The sequence below is a fragment of the Scyliorhinus torazame genome, chromosome 12 (genome assembly GCF_047496885.1).
Source record: "Scyliorhinus torazame isolate Kashiwa2021f chromosome 12, sScyTor2.1, whole genome shotgun sequence".
Lineage (NCBI taxonomy): Eukaryota > Metazoa > Chordata > Chondrichthyes > Carcharhiniformes > Scyliorhinidae > Scyliorhinus > Scyliorhinus torazame.
In genome coordinates, this window is record NC_092718.1 from 84,286,159 (window position 1) to 84,309,044 (window position 22,886).

At 49.7% G+C, this 22,886-nt stretch overlaps 1 protein-coding gene across 1 annotated transcript in view; it reads left to right on the plus strand.

Annotated features, from left to right (window-relative positions):
* The first annotated feature begins 402 nt into the window (after nt 1-402).
* Nucleotides 403-22,886, plus strand: part of LOC140386528 (CD276 antigen homolog) — a 105,728-nt gene continuing 83,244 nt past the window's right edge. Inside the window, exons 1-2 of the mRNA XM_072468936.1 lie at nt 403-554; nt 19,790-19,858. Of these exons, the coding sequence (XP_072325037.1) occupies nt 422-554; nt 19,790-19,858 (202 nt within the window). The 5' untranslated portion in view covers nt 403-421. The remainder of the gene's footprint in view (nt 555-19,789; nt 19,859-22,886) is intronic.

Sequence of the window (22,886 nt, forward strand, 5' to 3'; positions counted from 1 at the left end):
AAAACTGTGATTGATCGATTTCTGTTTGGTGAGGAGATTAAGGGTTACGGAACCAAACTGGGTTGATAGAGCTAAAATGCAGATCAGTAATGATTTGAATCAAAAGGCAGAAGAGGCAGCAGGATTTTGAAAGGATAATATTGTTTTATTGCTTATTTGCTGCACAGAACATCTGTGTTTAGTGACTTGTATGAGTTGTGGTTCCAGGGATGAGCGATTTCAGTTACAGGGCTGCATTTGAGAAACTGAAGTTGTTTTCTTGGCGAACAGAAGACTATGAGGAAATTTAGACGAGGTGTTCAAAATCACGAGGGGGTTGGACAAAGCAGAGGGAGAGAGAGAAACTGTTCCCCATTGGTGGAAGGATCAGAAACCAGAGGGACACAGATTTGAGGTGACTGGCAATAGATGCAACGGCGACATGAGGAAAAACGTTTCCACGGAGCAGATGGTTAGGAACGGGAATGCACTGCGTGAGAGTTTGGGGGATTCATATGAAATCAGGCCTTTCCGAAAGGAACTGGATCAGCCTCTGCAGGGCTACAGGCCAGAAGGTGAGGGAGTGAGAGTAGGTGAGTTGTCCTTATACAGAGCCAGCATGGACACAATGGTGGGCTGAATGGCCTCCATCTGCGCTGTAACCATTCTACGATTCTGTGACTGTAATCTCATTGTGCTGAACAGTAATCAGTTCATTATTTTAAAATACAGTTGATTCAGAATCAACATTCCCTGGTTTGTCTTCTGAAATCACTATCAGATTTTATCTGGTCATAATTATGAAATATTGTTCTTTTAAAAACCACTTCAAACAAACGAATACCTGTTTACAGCCTTCACATGCGTCACAGAATAATACAGCACTGAATGAGGCCATTTGGCCCATTGCGCCTTGCCTGCTGTTTGAATGATCTATCCAATTCGTCCCCACTCTCCCCCTTGCTCCTTCTCCAAATTTTTCCCCTTCCAGTATTTCTCCAATTTCCCCCTTTTGAAAATTCCTATCGAATCTGCTTCCACCGCCCTTTCAAGCAGTACCTTCCAGATCACAACAGCTCACTGTGTAAATAAAAATTCGCCTCATTTCCCCCCCTCCGCGTTCTTTTCTCTCTGGTTACCAAGCCTCCTGTCACTGGATACACTTACTCCTCATTTACTCTCTCCAAGCCCCTCATGATTTTTAAAAGCCTCAATTCAATCTTCCTCTTAACCTTCTCTGCTCAAAGGAAAATAATCCCAGCTTCTCCAAATCTCTCCACATTAACTGAAGCCCCTCGTGCAGGACCATTCTGATGTGCTGGGTGCTCTGGATCCGTGGGACACATACAGGCCACCAACACTTACAATAGTGCAACACTATTTTATTGAGCTAGAAACTGTTGAACATACTTTCACTGTGGGTTAACACAATGTTAGATTAAACGAAAGACCTATTCCTGTCCTAACCAGTCTATGCACTCAGCACATAAAGCATAGAACATTACAGCGCAGTACAGGCACTTCGGCCCTCGATGTTGCACCGACCTGTGAAACCACTCTAAAGCCCATCTACACTATTCCCTTATCGTCCATATGTCTATCCAATGACCATTTGAATGCCCTTAGTGTTGGCGAGTCCACTACTGTTGCAGGCAGGGCATTCCACGCCCTTACTACTCTCTGAGTAAAGAACCTACCTCTGACATCTATCCTATATCTATCTCCCCTCAATTTAAAGCTATGTCCTCTCATGCTAGACATCACCATCCAAGGAAAAAGGCTCTTACTGTCCACCCTATCCAATCCTCTGATCATCTTGTATGCCTTAATTAAGTCACCTCTTAACCTTCTTCTCTCTAACGAAAACAGCCTCAAGTCCCTCAGCTTTTCCTCATAAGATCTTCCCTCCATACCAGGCAACATTCTGGCAAATCTCCTCTGCACCCTTTCCAATGCTTCCACGTTCTTCCTATAATGCGGCGACCAGAATTGCACGCAATACTCCAAATGCGGCCGCACCAGAGTTTTGTACAGCTGCAACGTGACCTCATGGCTCCGAAACTCAATCCCTCTACCAATAAAAGCTAACACACCGTACGCCTTCTTAACAACCCTCTCAACCTGGGTGGCATAAGACCATAAGACCATAAGACATAGGAGCGGAAGTAAGGCCATTCGGCCCATCGAGTCCACTCCACCATTCAATCATGGCTGATTTCAACTCCATTTATCCGCTCTCTCTCCATAGCCCTTAATTCCTCGAGAAATCAAGAATTTATCAACTTCTGTCTTAAAGACACTCAATGTACCGGCCTCCACCGCCCTCTGTGGCAATGAATTCCACAGACCCACCACTCTCTGGCTGAAGAAATTTCTCCTCATCTCTGTTCTAAAGTGACTCCCTTTTATTCTAAGGCTGTGACCCCGGGTCCTAGTCTCCCCTGCTAATGGAAACAACTTCTCTACATCCATCCTATCTAAGCCATTCATTATCTTGTAAGTTTCTATTAGATCTCCCCTCAACCTCCTAAACTCCAATGAATATAATCCCAGGATCCTCAGACGTTCATCGTATGTTAGGCCTACCATTCCTGGGATAATCTGTGTGAATCTCCGCTGGACCCGCTCCAGTGCCAGTATGTCCTTCCTGAGGTGTGGGGCCCAAAATTGCTCACAGTATTCTAAATGGGGCCTAACTAATGTTTTATAAAGCTTCAGAAGTACATCCCTGCTTTTATATTCCAAGCCTCTTGAGATGAATGACAACATTGCATTTGCTTTCTTAATTACGGACTCAATCTGCAAGTTTACCTTTCGAGAATCCTGGACTAGGACTCCCAAGTCCCTTTGCACTTCAGCATTATGAATTTTCTCACCGTTTAGAAAATAGTCCACGCCTCTATTCTTTTTTCCAAAGTGCAAGACCTCGCACTTGCCCACTTGAATTTCATCAGCCATTTCTTGGACCACTCTCTTAAACTGTCTAAATCTTTCTGCAGCCTCCCCACCTCCTCCATACTATCTGCCCCTCCATACTACCTGCATCTTTCAGGGATCTATGTACATGTTGGTCAGAACATTGAATACAGGAGTTGGGACGTCTTGTTGAAGTTGTACAAGACATTGGTACGGCCACACTTGGAATACTGTGTGCATTTCTGGTCACCCTATTATAGAAAGGATATTATTAAACTAGAAAGAGTGCAGAAAAGATTTACTAGGATGTTACTGGGACTTGATGGTTTGAGTTATAAGGAGAGGCTGGATAGACTGGGACTTTTTTCTCTGGAGCGTAGGAGGCTGAGGGGTGATCTTATAGAGGTCTATAAAATAATGAGGGGCATAGATAAGGTAGATAGTCAACATCTTTTCCCAAAGGTTGGGGAGTCTAAAACTAGAGGGCATAGGTTTAAGGTGAGAGGGGAGAGATTCAGAAGGGCCCAGAGGGGCAATTTCTTCACTCAGAGGGTAGTGAGTGTCTGGAATGTGCTGCCAGAGGTAGTAGTAGAGGCGGGTACAATTGTGTCTTTTAAAAAGCATTTAGATAGTTACATGGGTAAGATGGGTATAGAGGGTTATGGGCCAAGTGCGGGCAACTGGCACTAGCTTAATGGTAAAAACTGGGCGGCATGGACTGGTTGGGCCGAAGGGCCTGTTTCCATGCTGTAAACTTCTATGATTCTATGATTCTATCTCTCTGCTCATCCACACTGCCAAGAATCTTACCATTATGAAGATCTGTGCTGTAAGCTGCAAGCTTTGTCCTTCTGAGAGGCTGCATCCCGAATGAGCGGGAACTCTGATGCCCTCTGTCTATATAGTGAGTGTGCTCTAACTGGTGATTGGCTGTGGTGTTGTGTGTGTTGATTGGTCTTGCTGTGTGTCCATCAGTGTGTGTATGTCTGCACCATGATATACTGGTGTATATTATGACATCCCTCCTTTTATAAAAAATATATGTGTGTGGCAATAAATAATGTATGGTGGGAATGTTCCGAACTACGTGTGGGGTGCGAAGACATATTTACAGGACTACGTACATGAGACCTAAGCTATTTACATGGGAAGGTGCCTGGTGCAGAGAAGCAGTATGCAACAAGAGGAACAAGATCAACACTGTATACAAATCAGGGAAACGATCAAACAAAGCAACGAAACAATTCGGAGAGTCCATAAATTCAAAAAGTTCATAAATTTAGTCTCCGAGGTGGGCGACGAGTTCTGGTTGACCACCTCAAGGGTGCGTCGAGAGCCGCCGGTTCAGGAGTGGGCTGGACTGCATCAAAGTCAGGGGGAGGCAGCGTGACAGGGTAGGGTATACCATGCATAGTCCATGGTAGGGTCAGCAGGAGGGGGAGGCGATCACTGGAGGATCACGTGGCGAGCGTGGAACGGGACGAAGGGCGTGTCGATTGTGGCGAAGAATAGAGCCATCCGGTAGACGAACCAGGAACGAGCAGGGGGGTCACCTGCCGAAGGACAACAGCGGTTGCAGACCAGCCATCATCCGGAAGATGGACGCGGACGTTGTCATCTGGAGCCAGAGCAGGGAGATCAGCTGCACGGGAGTCATGAGCCGCCTTGTTCTGTGCATGAGACAGCTGCATCCGGCGAAGGACCGGAACGTGGTCGAGGTCTGGGACATGGATGGACGGCACCGTCGTCCTCAGGGTGCGACTCATGAGTAATTGGGCTGGCGACAGGCCAGTGGCAGTGGGGCGGAGCGATAGGCCAGCAAGGCAAGGGAGAAGTCAGACCCAGCATCGGCAGCCTTGCAAAGGAGCCATTTGACGATATGTGCTCCTTTCTCTGCTTTGCCGTTGGATTGGGGGTACAAGGGACTGGACATCACATGGGCAAAATTGTATCGCCTGGCAAAGTTGGACCATTCTTGGCTGGCGAAGCAGGGGCCATTATCCGACATAACTGTGAGCGGGATGCCGTGTCGAGCAAAGATTTCTTTACAATGACTGCAGACGAGGTGAGGTCCTGCAACCGTATCACCTCCGGGTAATTCAAAAAGTAGTCCACGATCAGGGCAAAGTCTCTACCCAGCGCGTGGAACAGGTCGATGCCCACCTTGGTCCATGGTGACATGACCAACTCATGGGGCTGCAGGGTCTCACGTGGTTGGGCCGGCTGGAAGCGCTGACAAGTGGGGCTGTTGAGCACTGTGTTGGCTATGTCCTCATTGATGCCGGGCCAGTACACTGCCTCTCGGGCCCATCGGCGGCACTTTTCCACTCCAAGGTGGCCCTCGTGTAGTTGTTCCAGGACAAGCGGGCGTATGCTATGCGGGATGACAATGCGGTCCAGTTTTAGAAGAACCCCGTCTACTACTGCCAGATCATCTCTGACATTATAGAATTGAGGGCATTGGCCCTTGAGCCACCCGTCCGTTAGGTGGCGCATGACACGCTGTGGCAAAGGGTCAGCCGCCGTCTCGCGGCGAATTTGGATGAGGCGTTCATCCGAGGCAGGTAGATTGGAGGCCGTGAATGCCGCATGGGCGTCAACCTGGCAGACAAATCCTGCTGGGTCACATGGAGTGTTGACTGCCCTGGAGAGAGTGTCAGCAATGATGAGGTCCTTGCCTGGGGTGTATACCAGCTGGAAGTCGTATCGCCAGAGCTTGAGAAGAATACTCTGGAGGCGAGGCGTTATGTCATTCAAGTCTTTCTGTATTATATTAACCAGTGGGCGATGGTCGGTCTCGACGGTGAATTGGGGAAGTCCGTAGACATAATCGTGAAACTTAACAACACCGGTCAGAAGGCCCAGGAACTCCTTTTCAATCTGCGCGTAGCGCTGCTCCGTGGGGGTCATCGCACGTGACGCATATGCAACGGTGGCCCATGATGAGGCCTCATCACGTTGAAGGAGCACTGCCCCAATGCCGGATTGACTGGCATCTGTTGAAATTTTGGTCTCCTTTGCTGGATCAAAGAAGGCTAAGACCGGGGGCCGTGGTCAGTTTTGCCTCGAGTTCCCTCCATTCGCGCTCGTGGGCAGGGAGCTATTGGAAGTCTGTCGTCTTCCTGACCAGGTTCCTGAGAGCGGTGGTATGAGAGGCGAAGTTAGGGATGAATTTCCCTAAAAAATTGACCATGCCTGAAATCGGAGGAGCACCTTCTTGTCCTCTGGTGTTTTCATAGCTGTGATGGCAGCTACCTTGTCTGCATCCGGCTGCACACCCAATTGTGAGATGTGTTCCCGAGGAGCTTAAGTTCTGTCTGACCAAAAGAGCATTTGGCCCTGTTGAGGTGGAGGCCATGCCCTGTATACGTCTGAATATGCGCTGGAGGCGACTAACATGCTCCTGCGGGGTGGTGGACCAAATGATTATGTAATCGACATAGACGCTAACACCTTTAATCATAAGAGTTTCCTCATGGATTTATCGAGCTGGATTTGCCAGAATCCTTTTGAGGCATTGAGTTTGGTAAAGAGCTTGGCACGAGCCAGCTCACATGTGAGCTCTTCGCGCTTGGGAATTGGATAATGCTCCCTCATGACATTGTGATTTAGATCCTTGGGATCAATGCAAATTCTCAATTCGCCGGGAGGCTTTTTTACACAGACCATGGAACTGACCCAGTCGGTCTGTTCCGTGACTTTGGAAATCACTCCTTGTTTCTGGAGGTCCTGCAGCTGTTGCTTGAGGTGGTCCTTAAGGGGTGCTGGGACCCTGCGAGGTGCGTGCACCACAGGCGTGGCATTCGGTTTTAATAAAATCTTGTAGGTGTACGGGAGCGTGCCCATGCCCTCGAAGACGTCGTGGTACTGGTTGATTAATGGCGTCGAGCTGCGCCCTGAAGTCAGTGTCCTGAAAGGCAGATGCGCCAGCAGGAGAGAGCTAGTGAACTCTCTGAACTAGGTTCAACAGCTTGCATGCCTGCGCGCCAAGCAGGGAGGCTTTAGAGGAGCCCAAGATTTCAAAGGGAAGGATGGCTTTGCGTGACCTGTGCGTCACTTCAAGTTGGCACGAGCCGCTGGCAGCAATGGCAATGCCATTGTAATCTAATAGCTGGCAGGCTGATGGCAGGATGGCTGGTTTGACACGAAGGCTTTGGAGGTCAGACCGCTCAATGAGATTGGCGGAGGCACCGGTGTCCAGGCGGAATCGTATTTGGGACCGGTTGACCGTAAGGGTGGCACACCACTCATCGTCCGGATCGATGCTGTATACCGATAGAGGCTGGATTCTTTGCTTCGGGGACACCCTGTTTTTTGTAATGATACCGACTCGAAAAGGCGCCTTCGGGTCCTCGGTGTCAATATCGGGTAGCAGGTCCGAATCGGGCTCGGTGATCGTGGGTTGAATGGCCCGGACATTCGTGCGAGGCTGGCTGGAGCGACGAGAGTTGGCAGGCTGAGCTGATCTGCATAAAGCAGCATAGTGGCCAAGTTTGCCACAACGCAGGCATCGTCGGGATTTGGCAGGACATTGACGTTTTAAGTGGGCGGAGTCACAGTTGCCGCAAGTTGGAGCGTCAGTACGTTCGCTGCGCCACCGTGCATGCGCGGTGCGGTCGTACGTGGTGCGCGCCTGCGCAGTATGTTCGTCGATGTCGCAGTCCCCTCGTTCGGTGCGCACAAGCGCAGGAGTCCGCGAAAAGCGCGCAAAATGGCCTCCCTCATCCAGGCTGAGGCCCTGGAGTTGCTCGATTGCTTGGACCCGTTCTGCTTTGTGAGGACCTTACCGTGCCATTTCAGCCGCTTGGATGTGGGAATACCGACTAGTGGTGTGTTCGTGTAGCACGCAGGTCTCGATGGCAGTCGCTCGGGTGAGCTGCTTTACCTTGAGGAGCTGCTGGCGTAGGGGGTCCGACTGAACACCGAAAACGATCTGGTCGCATATCATGGAGTCAGAGGTGGACCCGTAATTACAGGACTGCGCAAGGATGCGGAGATGGGTGAGAAAGGAGTGGAAAGGTTCATCCTTACCCTGCAAACGCTGTTGGAATACATAGCGCTCAAAACTTTCATTCACCTCGATGTCGCAGTGACTGTCAAACTTAAGGAGGACCGTCTTGGATTTTGATTTATCTTCATCATCAGCAAAGGTGTGAGAGTTAAAAATGTGTTGGCATGTTCCCCGGCCGTGGATAGGAAGCGGCGATCTTCCTGGTGTCTGAGGCAGCTTCCCGGTCTGTGGCTTCAAGATAGAGCTGGAAGCGTTGTTTGAATATCTTCCAGTTGGCCCCTAGGTTACCGGTGATGCGGAGCGGCGGCGGCGGGCGGACGCTGTCCATTTTGCAGGATGGCTGTGTGTTGGTGGAAGGCAGATCACTTGCAGGTAGGTCTAAGAAGTTCTAATATCCCTCAACTACTTGTACCATGATGAAGTACACATGGTGAAGATCTGTGCTGTAAGCTGTAAGCTCTGTCCTTCTGAGAGGCTGCATCCCGAATGAGCGGGAAAAGTGATGCCCCCTGTCTCTATAGTGAGTGTGCTCTAACTGGTGATTGGCTGCGGTATTGTGTGTGTTGATTGGTTTTGCTGTGTGTCCATCAGTGTGTGTGTCTGGCCCATGATATACTGGTGTATATTATGACAGAGGCCAGTTAGGACCTACCTAAAGTGTGTGGTGCCCAGATTGAACCCAATCCTCCTGCTGGGGCTGAACAGTCATTAATATCCACTCATCAAGGTGGCTCCCCAAATTCCTTCATAGCTTCCTGCCAATCAGTAATCAAGAGACTTTGCTTAAAGGAGCTGTATAAAAACTGGATTTATAATTTTTTTCTTTTCCTGGGCGCGATTCTCCGACCCCCCCACTGGGTCGGAGAATCGCCGGGGGCTGGCGTGAATCCCGCCCCCGCCGTGTCCCGAATTCTCCACTACCAGAGATTCGGCGGGGGCGGGAATCCTGCCGTGCCGGTCGGCGGGAATCACGCCGGTCGGCGGGCCCACCCCCGGCGATTCTCCAGCCCGCGGTGGGCCAAAGTCCCGCCGCTGTCAACCCTTGCCCGCTGGCGTGGATTAAACCTCCTTTTGAACAGCGGGACAAGGTGGTGCGGGCAGGCTCCGGGGTCCTGGGATGGGGCGCGGGGCGATCTGGCCCCGGGGGATGCCCCTACGGTGGCCTGGCCCGCGATCGGGGCCCACTGATCCGTGGGCGGGCCTGTGCCATGGGGGCACTCTTTTTCTTCCACCTTCGCCATGGTCTCCACTATGGCAGAGGCGGAAGAGACCCCCTCCCCTGCGCATGCGCGGGGATGCCATGAGCAGCCGCTGACGCTCCCACGCATGCGTTGCCCGGCAAAGACCTTTCAGCGCCGGCTCGCGTGGCGCCAAAGGCCTTTCCTGCCAGCCGGCGGAGCGGAAACCACTCCGGCACGGGCCTAGCCCCTCAAGGTGAGGGCTTGGCCCCTAAAGGTGCGGAGAATTCCCGCCACTCCATTACGCCGGAACCCCCCGCCCCGCCGGGTAGGGGAGAATCCCGCCCATAATCTTTACTATTGTCACAAATAGGCTTACATTAACGCTGCAATGAAGTTATTGTGAAAATTCCCGAGTCGCCACACTCTGGCGCCTGTTCGGGTACACTGAGGGAGAATTCAGAACGTCCAATTACCTAACATCACGTCTTACGTGACTTGTGGGAGGAAACCAGAGCACCCGGAGGAAACACATGCAGATACGGGGAGAACGTGCAGACTCCACACAGACAGTGACACAAGCCAGGAATTGAACTGGGGTCCCTGGCGCTGAGAAGCAACAGTGCTAACCACTGTGTTTTACACCTGTCAATGGACAGGACTCTATTGGGATGATGGATAATCACACGAGGGATAGGTAATAATAAACATTACAAAATATTTAGAGTACCCAATACTTTTTTTCCCGATTAAAGGGTAATTTCGCATGGCCAATCCACCTCCATTGCACACCCTTTTTTGGGATGTGGAGGTGAGACCCACACAGACACAGGCGAATGTGCAAACTCCACAAGGACAGCGACCAGGGAGCCCGGATCAAACCCGGGTCCTCAGTGCTGTGAGAAAGCAGTATTAACAATTGCACCACGGCGCTGTCCAGTAATAATAAACATAGGCTGACATGACGTTGCTGTGAGGGAGATCAACACTGTTTGTGGATCAGTACTGAGGGAGTGTTGCACATGGGATCCAGCCTCTGAGACAGTCAGAGCCCGTGAGCAGCAACTAGAACATACACCATGTGGTAGTAAGATAGTCTGGTCAGGTTAGCCTCAGGTCTCCAGTCAAGTCAGCATAGTCTCAACCCACAGTTAAAGTATGTATGATTGTTAAGAGTTCAATAAAATCAAGTTGCATTTCTTCAAGTGTTGGAAGCCTGTCTCTCTCACTGCTGTAGTAAACGCAGTCCTCGCAGACCCGGCATACCCAACACATCATGGTACCAGTGAGTCATGCTCGAGTTTGACGGACCTACCTTGAGATAGTCTGCCTTTGACCAGCGATCAGCCATCCGGTAACATGGACAGCGTCCGCCCTCCCCCGCAGCTCCGCATCGCCAGCAACCTCGGTGCGAACTGGAAGACTTTCAAGCAGAATTCCAACTGTATCTTGACGCCACCGATCTGGAAACCGCATCGGATGCCAGGAAGATCCCTCTCTTCCTCTCTACAGCCGGGGACCACGCTATCCACATCTTCACCTCACCTTTGCTGAAGGCGAGGACAAGACAAAGTTTAAAACAGTCCTGCTGAAGTTCGGCAGCCACTGTGACATCGAAGTGAACGAGAGCTTTGAACGCTATGTGTTCCAGCAGAAGCTTCAGGGTAAGAATGAACCTTTTCAGCCCTTCTTAACCCATCTCCGTATCCTTGTGCAGTCCTGCAACTACGGCTCCACTTCTGACTCCATGGTCCGCGACCAGATCGTTTTCGGGGTCCACTCCGATTCCCTTCGCCAGCAGCTCCTTAATGTTAAGCAGCTCACCCTTACCATCGCCATCGAAACCTGCGTCCTCCACGAGCACGCCAACAACCGGTACTCCCATACCAAGGCGGCAGAGATAGCGTGGCAAGGCCGCCACGATGCGGAGCGGGTGCAGGCCGTAAAATAGCTCCAGGGCCTGAGTCTGGGTGAGGGCTGCCATTTCGCGTGCTTTTCCCGGCCTCCTGCACATGCGCGCCATGACCAAGGGGACGGCGAGGCCGACGCCTGAACTATACAGATGCGCACATCTTTCAACCACACCGCGCATGCGCGGTGGTGCACGGCGCGTCCTGATGCCGGCGCCATGACGTGCAACAACTGTGGCTCCGCCCATTTAAAGCGACAATGTCCCGCAAAATCTCAACACTGTCTCCAGTGTGGCAAGCATGACCACTACGCAGCCCTGTGCAGATCTGCTCAACTACCCAATACACAGCGATTCCAGTCGCGGCGCAGGAACGTCCAGTCAGTACAGCAACCCGTTGCAGACTCCGACGTGGTTCCAGATTCCGACACCGAGGGCCTCAAATCCGCATTCCGGGTGGGCATCATCACCAAGCATACGATGCCTTCAGCAAAGAAGGTGAAATAACTCCTCGTACTGAGCATTGATCCGGACGACGAGTGGTTGCCACCCTCACGGTCAACAAGGCTCGCATACTGGCTGGACACTGACACTTCAGCAAACCTCATTTCAAAGTCTGACCTTGACACCATCTGCGTCAAGCCAAGCATTCTTCAACCGGCCTGCCATGAAATTGTAGGAACCAACAGAGCTTCCCTGCTCGGTGCTCGGGCCTGCAAAATCCTGAATCTTGTGCAATGGGTTCACACCATGTCGTCCGCAGAGGCAACAACCTCGTCAAATGTCAACTTCCAAGCCCAATTAGATGACATCACAGCACAATACCACAGCGTCTTCGAAGGTATGGGTACACTACCTTACCGGGATACAAGATACTGCTGAAGCCGAATGCCACGCCTGTGGTTCATGCACCGTGTCGGGTGCCGGCACCCCTCAAGGACCACCTCAAGCAGCAGCTGCAAGACCTCCAGGTCCAGGGCGTCATTTCTAAGGTCATTGAACCCACGGACTGGGTTAGTTCCATGGTCTGTGTCAAAAAACCGTCAGGGGAACTTCACATTTGCATCAACCCCAAAGATTTGAACAGTAACATCATGAGGGAACACTACCCTATACCTAAGCGAGAAAAGCTCACCAGTGAAATGGCTCACGGCAAACTTTTCACGAAGCTGGATGCCTCCAAGGGGTTTTGGCAAATCCAGCTGGATGCGTCCAGTCGAACGTTGTGCACATTTAACACCCCGTTGGGTCGCTACTGTTACAACCGGATGCTCTTTGGCATCATCTCCGCCTCGGAAGTGTTCCACTGCATAATGGAGCAAATGATGGAGGGCATCGAGTGGGTGCGAGTGTACGTCGATGATATCATTATTTGGTCTACCACTCCTCAGGAGCGCATTGAGCGGGTGTTCCACAGGATCCACGAGCTCTGACTCAATAGAGCCAAATGCTCGTTCGGTGAAGCAGAAATAAAGTTCCTTAGCGACCATATTTCGCAGTTCGGTGTGCGGCCAGGTGCAGACAAGGTGGCGGCGTTCAACGCCATGAAGACCCCGGAGGGCAAGAAGGTGGTTCTCCGCTTCCTAGGGATGGTTAATTTCCTTGGGAAGTTTATCCCCAACCTTGCATCACACACCACAGCTCTCCGCAATCTTGTCAAAAAAACTACGGACTTCCAGTGGGCAAGAGTGGCGTGAACTCAGAGCAAAACGCACCAAGGCCCCGGTACTGGCATTTTTCGACTCCGCCAAGGAGACGAAGATCTCCACCGACACGAGCCAGGCTGGCATTGGGGCAATACTCCTCCAGCGGGACGAATACTCGTCCTGGGCCCCAGTCGCATATGCCTCTATAGCCATGACGCCTACTGAGCAACGATACGCTCAGATTGAAAAAGAATGCCTGGGCCTCCTCACAGGGATTGACAAATTCCATGATTACGTGTATGGACTCCCCAAATTCACGGTCGAGACAAACCACAGGCCATTGTTTCACAACACCCAAAAAGACCTCAATGATATGACACCACGGCGACAACGTATCCTCCTCAAACTCCGCCGCTACGATTTCGACCTGGTCTACACCCCGGGCAAAGAGCTCATTGTGGCCGACGCACTCTCTAGATCCATCACCACGCCATGTGAGCAGTCAGACCTTGTCTGTCAGATGGACGCTCAGGTGAAGTTTTGTGCATCCGACTTTCCGGCCACTGATGAAAGAGTCGTGCAAATTAATCAGGAGACGGCCAGGGATCCTTTACTCCAGCGGGTGGAGCGGCATCTCACGGAGGGTTGGCAAAAGGGGCAGTGCCCCCAGTTTTATAATATAAAGGACGATCTAGCGGTAGTGGACTGCATATTATTGAAGCTGGACAGGATAGTAATCCCACTGAGCATGCGAGAGCTGGTCCTCGGCCAAATCCATGAGGGTCACCTGGGGGTCGAAAAGTGTCACCGTCGAGCCCGAGAGGCAGTATCTTGGCCAGGCATCAGTCAGGATATCGCCAACATGGTCCTCAGTTGCCCAAAGTGCCAAAGGTTCCAGCCGGCTCAGCCCAAAGAAACTCTACAGCCGCATGAACTGGTGTCCTCCCCATGGTCCAAAATTGGTATTGACCTCTTTCATGCAAAGGGCCGAGACTATGCCCTCCTCGTGGACTACTTTTCCAACTACCCCGAGGTGGTTAGACTGACTGACCTCACATCAGCAACAGTCATCAAGGCATGCAAAGAGACTTTTGCCCGTCATGGCATTCCACTTACAGTTATGACTGATAATGGCCCTTGTTTCTTCAGCCAGGAGTGGACGGATTTTGCCCGGCAGTACAATTTCACGCACGTCACTTCAAGCCCCCACCACCCCCAGTCGAATGGGAAGGCTGAGAAGGGGGTCCACATTGTTAAAAGACTGTTGTGCAAAGCTGCTGACTCGGGTTCGGATTTTAACCTGGCGCTGTTAGCCTATCGGGCGACTCCTTTGACCGCTGGCCTGTCCCCTGCACAACTGCTAATGAACCGCACAGTACGGACGACGGTGACGGCTATCCACATCCCGGACCTTGACAATTTTCCGGTCTTGCAGAGGATGCAACAGTCTTGGGATCAATGTAAGTCGGCGTACGACGCCCACGCCACAGATCTCCCTGCTCTGGCTCCTGCTGACCGAGTTCGTGTTCAGCTACCTGACGGTGGCTGTTCTGCCACGGCTGTGGTGGTTAAGCAAGTGGCCCCGAGATCGTTCCTCGTTCGCATGCATGATGGCTCCTTTCTTCGGCGTAATAGGCGGGCACTGTGACTACTTCCACGCCCGCCACCTGAACGTGATGTCCCGCCTCGCAAGTTGGTTCCTCAGGACGCACCTTTCCACGAGGCCACCGATCTGCCAGTCCTTTAACCAACATTATCTGCATTGGAGGCAGTTCTGCCTATTCCAGTGCAGACGGCCCCTGACCCACCCTTGAAGCGGTCAACCAGAACTCGTCGCCCGCCACAGAGATTGAATTTATAGACTGAATGTTGCATTACCTTGTGATCCGTTTACACATCTGTACATATTGTTTCGTTCTAATTTGTTACCTGCCCTCTATCTGCACTAGACATATGTTGACATACTTTGTATATAGTCAGGCTCCTGTACACGCACACACTCACTATTTATTGGCCCACACGCATTTGTATTAAGAAAAAAAAAGGGGGGGAGATGTCATAATATACACACAAGTGTATGATGGTGCACAGACAGGCAGTGATTGACACACAGGATGACCAGTGAACACACAGAACACAGCAGCCAATCACCAGACAGGACACGATCACTATAAAGCCAGTGGGCACTAGTTTTCCCGCTCTCTTGGGATCCAGCCTCTGAGACAGTCAGAGCCCGTGAGCAGCAACTAGAACATACACCATGTGGTAATAAGATAGTCTGGTCAGGTTAGCCTCAGGTCTCCAGTCAAGTCAGCATACTGTCAACCCACAGTTCAAGTATGTATGATAGTTAAGAGTTCAATAAAATCAAGTTGCATTTCTTCAAGTGTTGGAAGCCTGTCTCTCTCACTGCTGCAGTAAACGTAGTCCTCGCAAACCCGGCATACCCAACACGTCAGTCAGTACTGAGGGAGTGCTGGATTGTCAGAGGGTCAGTACCAATAAAGTGCTGCACTGTCAGAGGGTCAGTACTGAGGGAGCGCTGCGCTGTCAGAGGGTCAGTACTGAGAGAGTGCTGCATTGTCGGAGGGTCATTACTGAGGAAGCGGTGCTCTGTCGAAGAGTCAGTAATGAGGGAATCCTGCATTGACAAAGGGTTGTTACTGAGAGAGTGCTGCACTGTTGGGGAGTCAGTACTGAGAAGGTCTGCACTGTAGGAGAATTGATACTGAGAGAGTTCTGCACTATTGGAGGGTCAGTTCTGGGGGAGATTTTCACTGTTGGAGGGTCAATACTGAGGTTGTGCTGCACTCTGGGAGGGTCAGCACTGAGCGAGCTCTGCACTAGAGGAGGGTCGGTACTGAGAGAGTGCTGCACTGTTGAAGGGTAAATACTGAAGTTGGGCTGTAGTGCAGAGGGTCAGGGCTGAGGGAGCGCAGTGTTAGTTCTGAGGTAGTGCTGCACTGTTGGAGGTCAGTACTGAGAAAAGGTTGCATTCTCGGAGGGTCAGTCCTGAGGGAGCTTTTGACTGGAGGAGGGTGGGGACTGTGTCACGTGAGAGTACCCTTTGAGAAATGGGTGTTTAAGAAATGTACCTTTAAGAAATGGAGCTGCTCATATTACTGGAGTGATGTCAGAGTGTGGGAGGAGCTGAGCTCTACTTCTGCTTTTTAGTTTCAGTTTGAGAAAAGCTTGGGTGTGTCTGTGTTTTTCAGTGAGCTGCTCTGCTGTTGATCTCTGCCATCCAAAGACTATCTATGGATCACTTGGCAAACTCAGAATTGTAAAAAGGTCTCAGTATTAAATGTAAACCTAATGTGTTCCTGTTTGAAGGTTTGTTAAGTCTTTTGGGCGTAAAAGGACAGCATACAGTGTTGTATTCTTTGGGGGGGTGTATTTGATTTACTGGTTGCTAAGATATTCACTGTTTGTTTTAAAAAGATTAACTTGAGTTCATAGAATAAACATTGTTTTATTTTTAAAAAACACTGGTCCATTTTCTGCTGTACCATACCTGTAGAATGAGCCGTGTGCTCCCCATTCCACAATCTATTAAAAGTTGTGGGTCACGTGAACTCCATGATACACTTTGGGATTCTCTAAACCTTGACCCATAACATCTGAGAGAGTGTTGCATTAACGGTGGGTCAGTACGGAGGGAGTGCTGCACTGTCAGAGGGTCATACTGAGGGAGGGTCAGCTGAGAGACTGCTGCACTGTCGGAGGGTCAGTACTGAGACAGCTTTGCACTGTTGGAGGGTTAGTACTGACGGAATGTTGCACTGTCCAAGGTTCAGCAATGAGAGAGGGTTGCCCTCTCGGCGGCTCAGCACCGAGGGGGCACTGGACTGAGGGAGGGTCAGCAGTGAAGGAGTGCTGCACTATCCGAGGGTCAGGACTGAGGGAGGTTTGCACTTTGGGAGTGTTGGTAGTGAGAGAGTGGTGCACTATTGGATTGTCAGCATTGAGGGAGAGCTGCACAATTATTGGTTAAGTACTGAGGGAGCATCACAATGTGGGATGGTCAGTTCTGATTGATTGCCGCACTGATGGAGGGTCAGTTCTGATTTGGTGCTGTCATTGGAGGGTCAGTTCTGACCGGAGTGCAGCACTGTCGGAGCATCAGTAATGAGAATGGGTCACTGTCAGTGTGTCTGTACTGAGGGTGAGCTGCAGTATCAAAGGGTCAGTACTGAGGAGTGCTGCACTGTCAGTGGTTCAGTATGATGGAGTGCTGCACTGTCGGCGGGTCAGTACTGAGGGAGTGCTGCACTGTCAGAGGGTCAGTACTGAGGGAGAGCTGCAATGTCGGAGGGTCAGTACTGAGGGAGCGCTGCACTGTCAGAGGGTCAGTACTGAGGGAGTGCTGCACTGTCAGAGGGTCAGTACTGAGGGAGTGCTGCACTGTCAGAGGGTCAGTACTGAGGGAGAGCTGCAATGTCGGAGGGTCAGTACTGAGGGAGCGCTGCAATGTCAGAGGGTCAGTACTGAGGGAGTGCTGCACTGTCAGAGGGTCAGTACTGAGGGAGTGCTGCACTGTCAGAGGGTCAGTACTGAGGGAGAGCTGCAATGTCGGAGGGTCAGTACTGAGGGAGCGCTGCAATGTCGGAGGGTCAGTACTGAGGGAGCGCTGCACTGTCAGAGGGTCAGTACTGTAATGTCAGAGAATCAGTACTGAATGAGTTCTGTACTCTGAGGGTTAGCACTGAGGGAGTGATGCATTGTCAGAGGGTCGGTACTGAGAGTTGAAGGATTCCTACCATTCGGTTGCCAGCAGCACTTTGCGATTACTGGAACTCAGTAGAAATTTAAGTTAAAACTTCTCAGGTGCCAATAAGAATTGTTTTATTTGTCTTCTATTGATTACAATTTGATAGTCATTTAAAAGGCAATTCGTAGACAATTTGAAGCTTTCAGAGAATCAAAGACATTATCTTCTTGCTTAGGCAGACAGCTCGACAATAACTTTTAAAAGGTCAAAGTCTGAAAATGAAATATGAAAAAGAGAGAGAGAGGGAGAGCTAATCTAAAACTAAACTCCAACATAACTAAAACACCAAAAACACACTCACACCAAAATAGTGGGGCGAAACTTCTCCAGTTATACCCTTTCATATCTGTCTTCAGTCAGCTAATCACACCCCAATATAATCCTAATTGGTTTGGGTTAGACTCAAACACATTTGATTTGACGGCAAGCCGTCCATCTTCAATGTGCAACATTAGTTTTAATTGTTTCATGTCTGAATACTTGTGCATGTTATGGAATGCGATTCTGTGCTACTATCTTTACCAGCAAAAACTGGTCTTCTGCTGACTTAGCTGTTATCTGCATTGTGAACAATGGTGCCTTCATATTACTGTGGCGTTGCTATGGTGTAGCTCTGTCCTTGATCTGACAGCACAAGTCTAGTGTCAAACTGTCTTGCAACTGTGCTGTTTTAATGCACAGATGGAATTATGCTGTTTCATGCTGTTTTTGTGTCTGTATGTTCAGAGATGACCTGAGGTTATAAGTGAATTTAAAATGGGTATTTAAAACTGGGGCTTAATATTTATGCTTAAACAGCTATCTTTTACCTATATTAGGTGTATTAGAAATACCTGGCTTCTACAGGGAGTGCCATACTGTCGTAAGGTATTTTGGATTGGATTGGATTTGTTTATTGTCACGTGTACCGAGGTACAGTGAATAGTATTTTTCTGCGAGCAGCTCAACAGATCATTAAGTCCATGGGAAGAAAAGGGAATAAAAGAAAATACATAATAGGGAAACACAACATATACAATGTAACTACATAAACACTGGCATCGGATGAAGCATACAGGGTGCAGTTAATGAGGTCAGTCCATAAGAGGGTCATTTAGGAGTCTGGTAACAGCGGGGAAGAAGCTGTTTTTGAGTCTGTTCGTGCGTGTTCTCAGACTTCTGTATCTCCTGCCTGATGGAAGAAGTTGGAAGAGTGAGTAAGCCGGATGGGAGGGATCTTTGATTATGCTGCCCGCTTTCCCCAGGCAGCGGGAGGTGTAGCTGGAGTCAATGGATGGGAGGCAGGTTCATGTGATGGATTGGGCGGTGTTCACGACTCTCTGAAGCTTCTTGCGGTCCTGGGCCGAGCAGTTGCCATACCAGGCTGTGATGCAGCCCGATAGGATGCTTTCTATGGTGCATCTCTAAAAGTTGGTAAGAGTTAATGTAGATATGCCAAATTTCCTTAGTTTCCTGAAGAAGTATAGGCACTGTTGTGCTTTCTTGGTGGTAGTGTCAATGTGGGTGGACCAGGACAGATTTTTGGAGATGTGCACCCCTAGGAATTTGAGACTGCTAACCATCTCCACCTCGGCCCCATTGATGCTGACAGGGGTGTGTACAGTACTTTGCTTCCTGAAGTCAATGACCAGCTCCTTAGTTTTGCTGGCATTGAGGGAGAGATTGTTGTCGCTACACCACTCCACTAGATTCTCTATCTCCCGCCTGTATTCTGACTTGTCATTATTCGAGATCCGGCCCACTATGGTCGTATCGTCAGCAAACTTGTAGATGGAGTTGGAACCAAGTTTTGCCACGCAGTCATGTGTGTACAGGAAGTAGAGTAGGGGGCTAAGTATGCAGCCTTGTGGGCCCTGGTGTTGAGGACTATTGTGGAGGAGGTGTTGTTGTTCATTCTTACTGATTGTGGTCTGTGGGTCAGAAAATCGAGGATCCAGTTGCAGAGTGGGGAGCCAAGTCCTAGGTTTTGGAGCTTTGATATGAGCTTGGCTGGGATTATGGTGTTGAAGGCAGAGCTGTCAGAGTATTAGTACTGAGGAAGCGCTGCACTATTGGATCAGTACTACGGGAGCGCTGTACTGTCAAAGGGTTGACCCTGAGGGAGCGCTGCATTGTCAGAGGTGCAGACATTCAAATGAGACATTAAACAAAGTCCCCCATCTGTCTTGCCACGTGGATTCAAAGTCTCGCTTGATAAGTCAGGCAGTGTGATTTTACCTCAATATCCTGGAGTCAATGGTAAATCAATATCAGTAAAATTAATTATCTTATGATTTTGACATATCTCTCTGTGGAGTCTGACCGTGTGCTAATTGGCTGTCCCTTTGGACTGTCCTGAGGTTGTGAAAGTCACTCTGTGAATGTCTCTCTTTCCCACAGACATGTACATGCTCGGGGTAACAATTGCTTTGGCTCTGATTCAACCAACTGTGTCTGCTGGTGTCGCAGGTAAGCTGTATTATCAGGCTTGGTGTGGCGAAATGGTTTTTGAAACAGGGTTACCTTGAGGTCAGGTGGTATATGAAGAACCCTGGTCTTGAGGAGTGGAGAAGCCCATAGATAAATTATGAAATTGTCCCAGTATTAATACCTGAACTCATCTCTAGATAACAGCAGATGGGCCACTGTTGATTTGTATAATATGCTGAGTCACCCTCACTGGCATCCTGGGACAGATGTTTGTAGGCTTGACTCCTGCTCTAGAGACTTAAACCCCATTGTCCAGTGCAAATATCCCAAATGCCAGGAGTGATGCAGTGGAGCACTGTCAGAGCGGCAGTCAGATGAGTTTGGAAAGATAGAGGGGAATAGGGAAAAATTCAGCTGGCGGGATTAGTTTGGAATTGATAGAGGGATATGGGGAATGAGCAGGGCAGTGGGATTATCTTGGGATTTGTGTGAAGAAGAGAATGAATAATATTAATGCAGTTGAGAAGAATTGGATAAAAACTGCATTAGGGAGAAAGGAACAGAAGGTTATGGCTACAGGGTGATGTGAAGAGTAGGTGAGCGAAGGTTTGAGTGGATCAGAGGCACCGGTACAGAGCAGATGGGCCAAGTGGCCTGTTTCTGTGCTGTAACGTCAATGTAATTTGAGGAAAACCTGTGAGATTCTAATGTCTATGGTGGGAAATATCTGAAAATGGGATATGTGCAAAAAAGATGGGCTATCCTGTGATGAAACATATTGTGACAATTTGCAGCTGAACGCATTGTCGTAATAAATCCTACTGATTAGAAAAAGAAAAGTCTGGATGTTACACTCCTTATATTGAAAGCATTTCCGAGGAAATGTCGGCCGTTACGATTTCGAATGATGTGGAAATGGGTCACAAGGTGATGCTGGACCTTGCTTTTGGGAATGAAGCCAGGCAAGTGGTGAAAGTTTCACTGGGGAGCATTTTGGTGACAGTGACCATAATTCAATCAGACTTAAGGATGTTATGGAAAGGGACAAAGATGTACCGGAAATAAAAGTTATGAATTGGGGGAAGGCCAATTTTAATAGGATAAGACAGAATCTGGTAAAAGTTGACTGGGAGCAGCTACTCGTAGGAAAATCAACAGAGCAGTGGGATTAATTTGAAAAGAAATAGAGAGAGCGCAGACATGTTCCTGAAAAAGTGAACGGTGGGAGCAACAAGTCCAGAGAACACTGGATGTCAAGGGACATCCAGGTTTGGTTTAGGAAAAAAGGGAAGCTTATGGCAGATAACGAGGACTCAAAACAATGGAAGCCCTAGAGGAGTACAGAAAGTGCAGGGGGTTACTTAAAAAGTTAATTCGGAGAACGCAAAGAGGCCGTGAAAAAACACTGGCAGGTAAAATAAAGGAAAATCCAAAGGTGTTTTTCTAAGTATATTAAGTGGAAGGGAATGACCAGGGAAAGAGTAGGGCCCATTCGGGACCAATGTGGCAATCTGTGTGTAGAGCCAGAAGACCTAGGGGATGTTTTAAATGAGTACTTTGCATCTGTCTTCATTATGGGGAAGGATGATGTAGGGGACCTATGATGGACTTGAACAAATTAGCATTCAGAGGAAGGTGAATTAATGGACTGAGTGGGCTTAAAATAGATAAATCCCCAGGCCCAGATGAGATGTATCCCAGGCTGCTTTGGGAGGCAAGGGAGGAGAGTACAGGGGCTCTGACAATAATTTTCAAATCTTCCCTCGCAACAGGAGAGGTACCAGAGGTCTACAGGACAGCTAATGTGGTACCATTATTAAAGAAGGGAAGTAGGGGACAAAAAAACAGAAAATTACAGGCTAGTGAGTCTAACTTCAGTGATAGTGAAACTATTAGAACAAATTCTGAGGGGCCGAATTAACCTCCACTTGGGGACACAGGGATTAATCATGGCTTTGTCAAAGAGAGATCATCAGAAATTTTATTGAATTTTTCCAGGAGGTGTAGATGAGGATAGATCAATTGATACAATCTACATGGATTTCAGTCAGGCTTTTGACAAGGTCCCTCATGGGAGACTGGTCAAGAAGCTAAGAGCCCATGGGATCTAGGGCAATTTGGCAAATTGGATCCAAAATTGACTTATTGGCAGGAGTCAGAGGATGATTGTCGAAGGTTGTTTTTGTGACTGGAAGCCTGTGTCCAGTGGTGTTCTGAAGGGATTGGTGCTGGGTCTCTTGCCTTTTGTAGTGTACATTGGACGTGAATGTGGGAGGTCTGTGGCGATCGTAAACATGATTGGTTGTGACGCCGATATCGCGGCAGGCATTGGTTTCACGCCAAGTCCCAATTCTCTGGTGCCTCCACAGCGGCGGCAATGCATTCCACTCTTCATGTACAGTAAACAGCGTTTGCATATCATAAGCGGGCCTGACCTGGTATTCTCCGTGATGCTCCCCCTCCACAGGGAGGAATTCCGACGGCAAAGTTCACTTGTGCTTTTAAAAATCGTGAAACCGGTGTCGTGGCTGCTGAGGGAGAGAGAGGGGCGATGGAAAGTGTCCAACATTGCCATAGTTTGCCGACAGTTCTTCTGCTGGCTTCTGCCAGGACCGGGGGGAGTACCGAGGGGTGACCAGGAGGTGCGCTGTGGGTCAGAGTGGACGGACGCAGAACACCATTCCCGCAGCTTTCAAGGCAGCCATGGAACCGTGCATACCGCTGACTGCCCTCTGTGAACTTCGGGCACGGATCTTATGGGTGTGTCCCCCAGGCCACCCCCTTAGGTGCCATCTGGCCCAGCCAACCCATCAATGAGAGGGGCGCACGCCAGTGCAACCATTGCCACCTTGTTGGCTGGGATGAGTGTGTGTGGGGAGTGAAGTGTATATATGTGGTTGCAGCTTGTCAGCCTCCTGAGTGTCAATCACGGACCCGGTGAATCCTGCACCATTTCTCATTGGAATCAATTCTGTTCCAAGTGGTGTTGGTGCTAGCCTGGTGGCTGAATCGGTCCAGGTGCCAGTTTTGCTGTTGCAGAACTCTGCGAACCCTGCCCCGGAGTCAA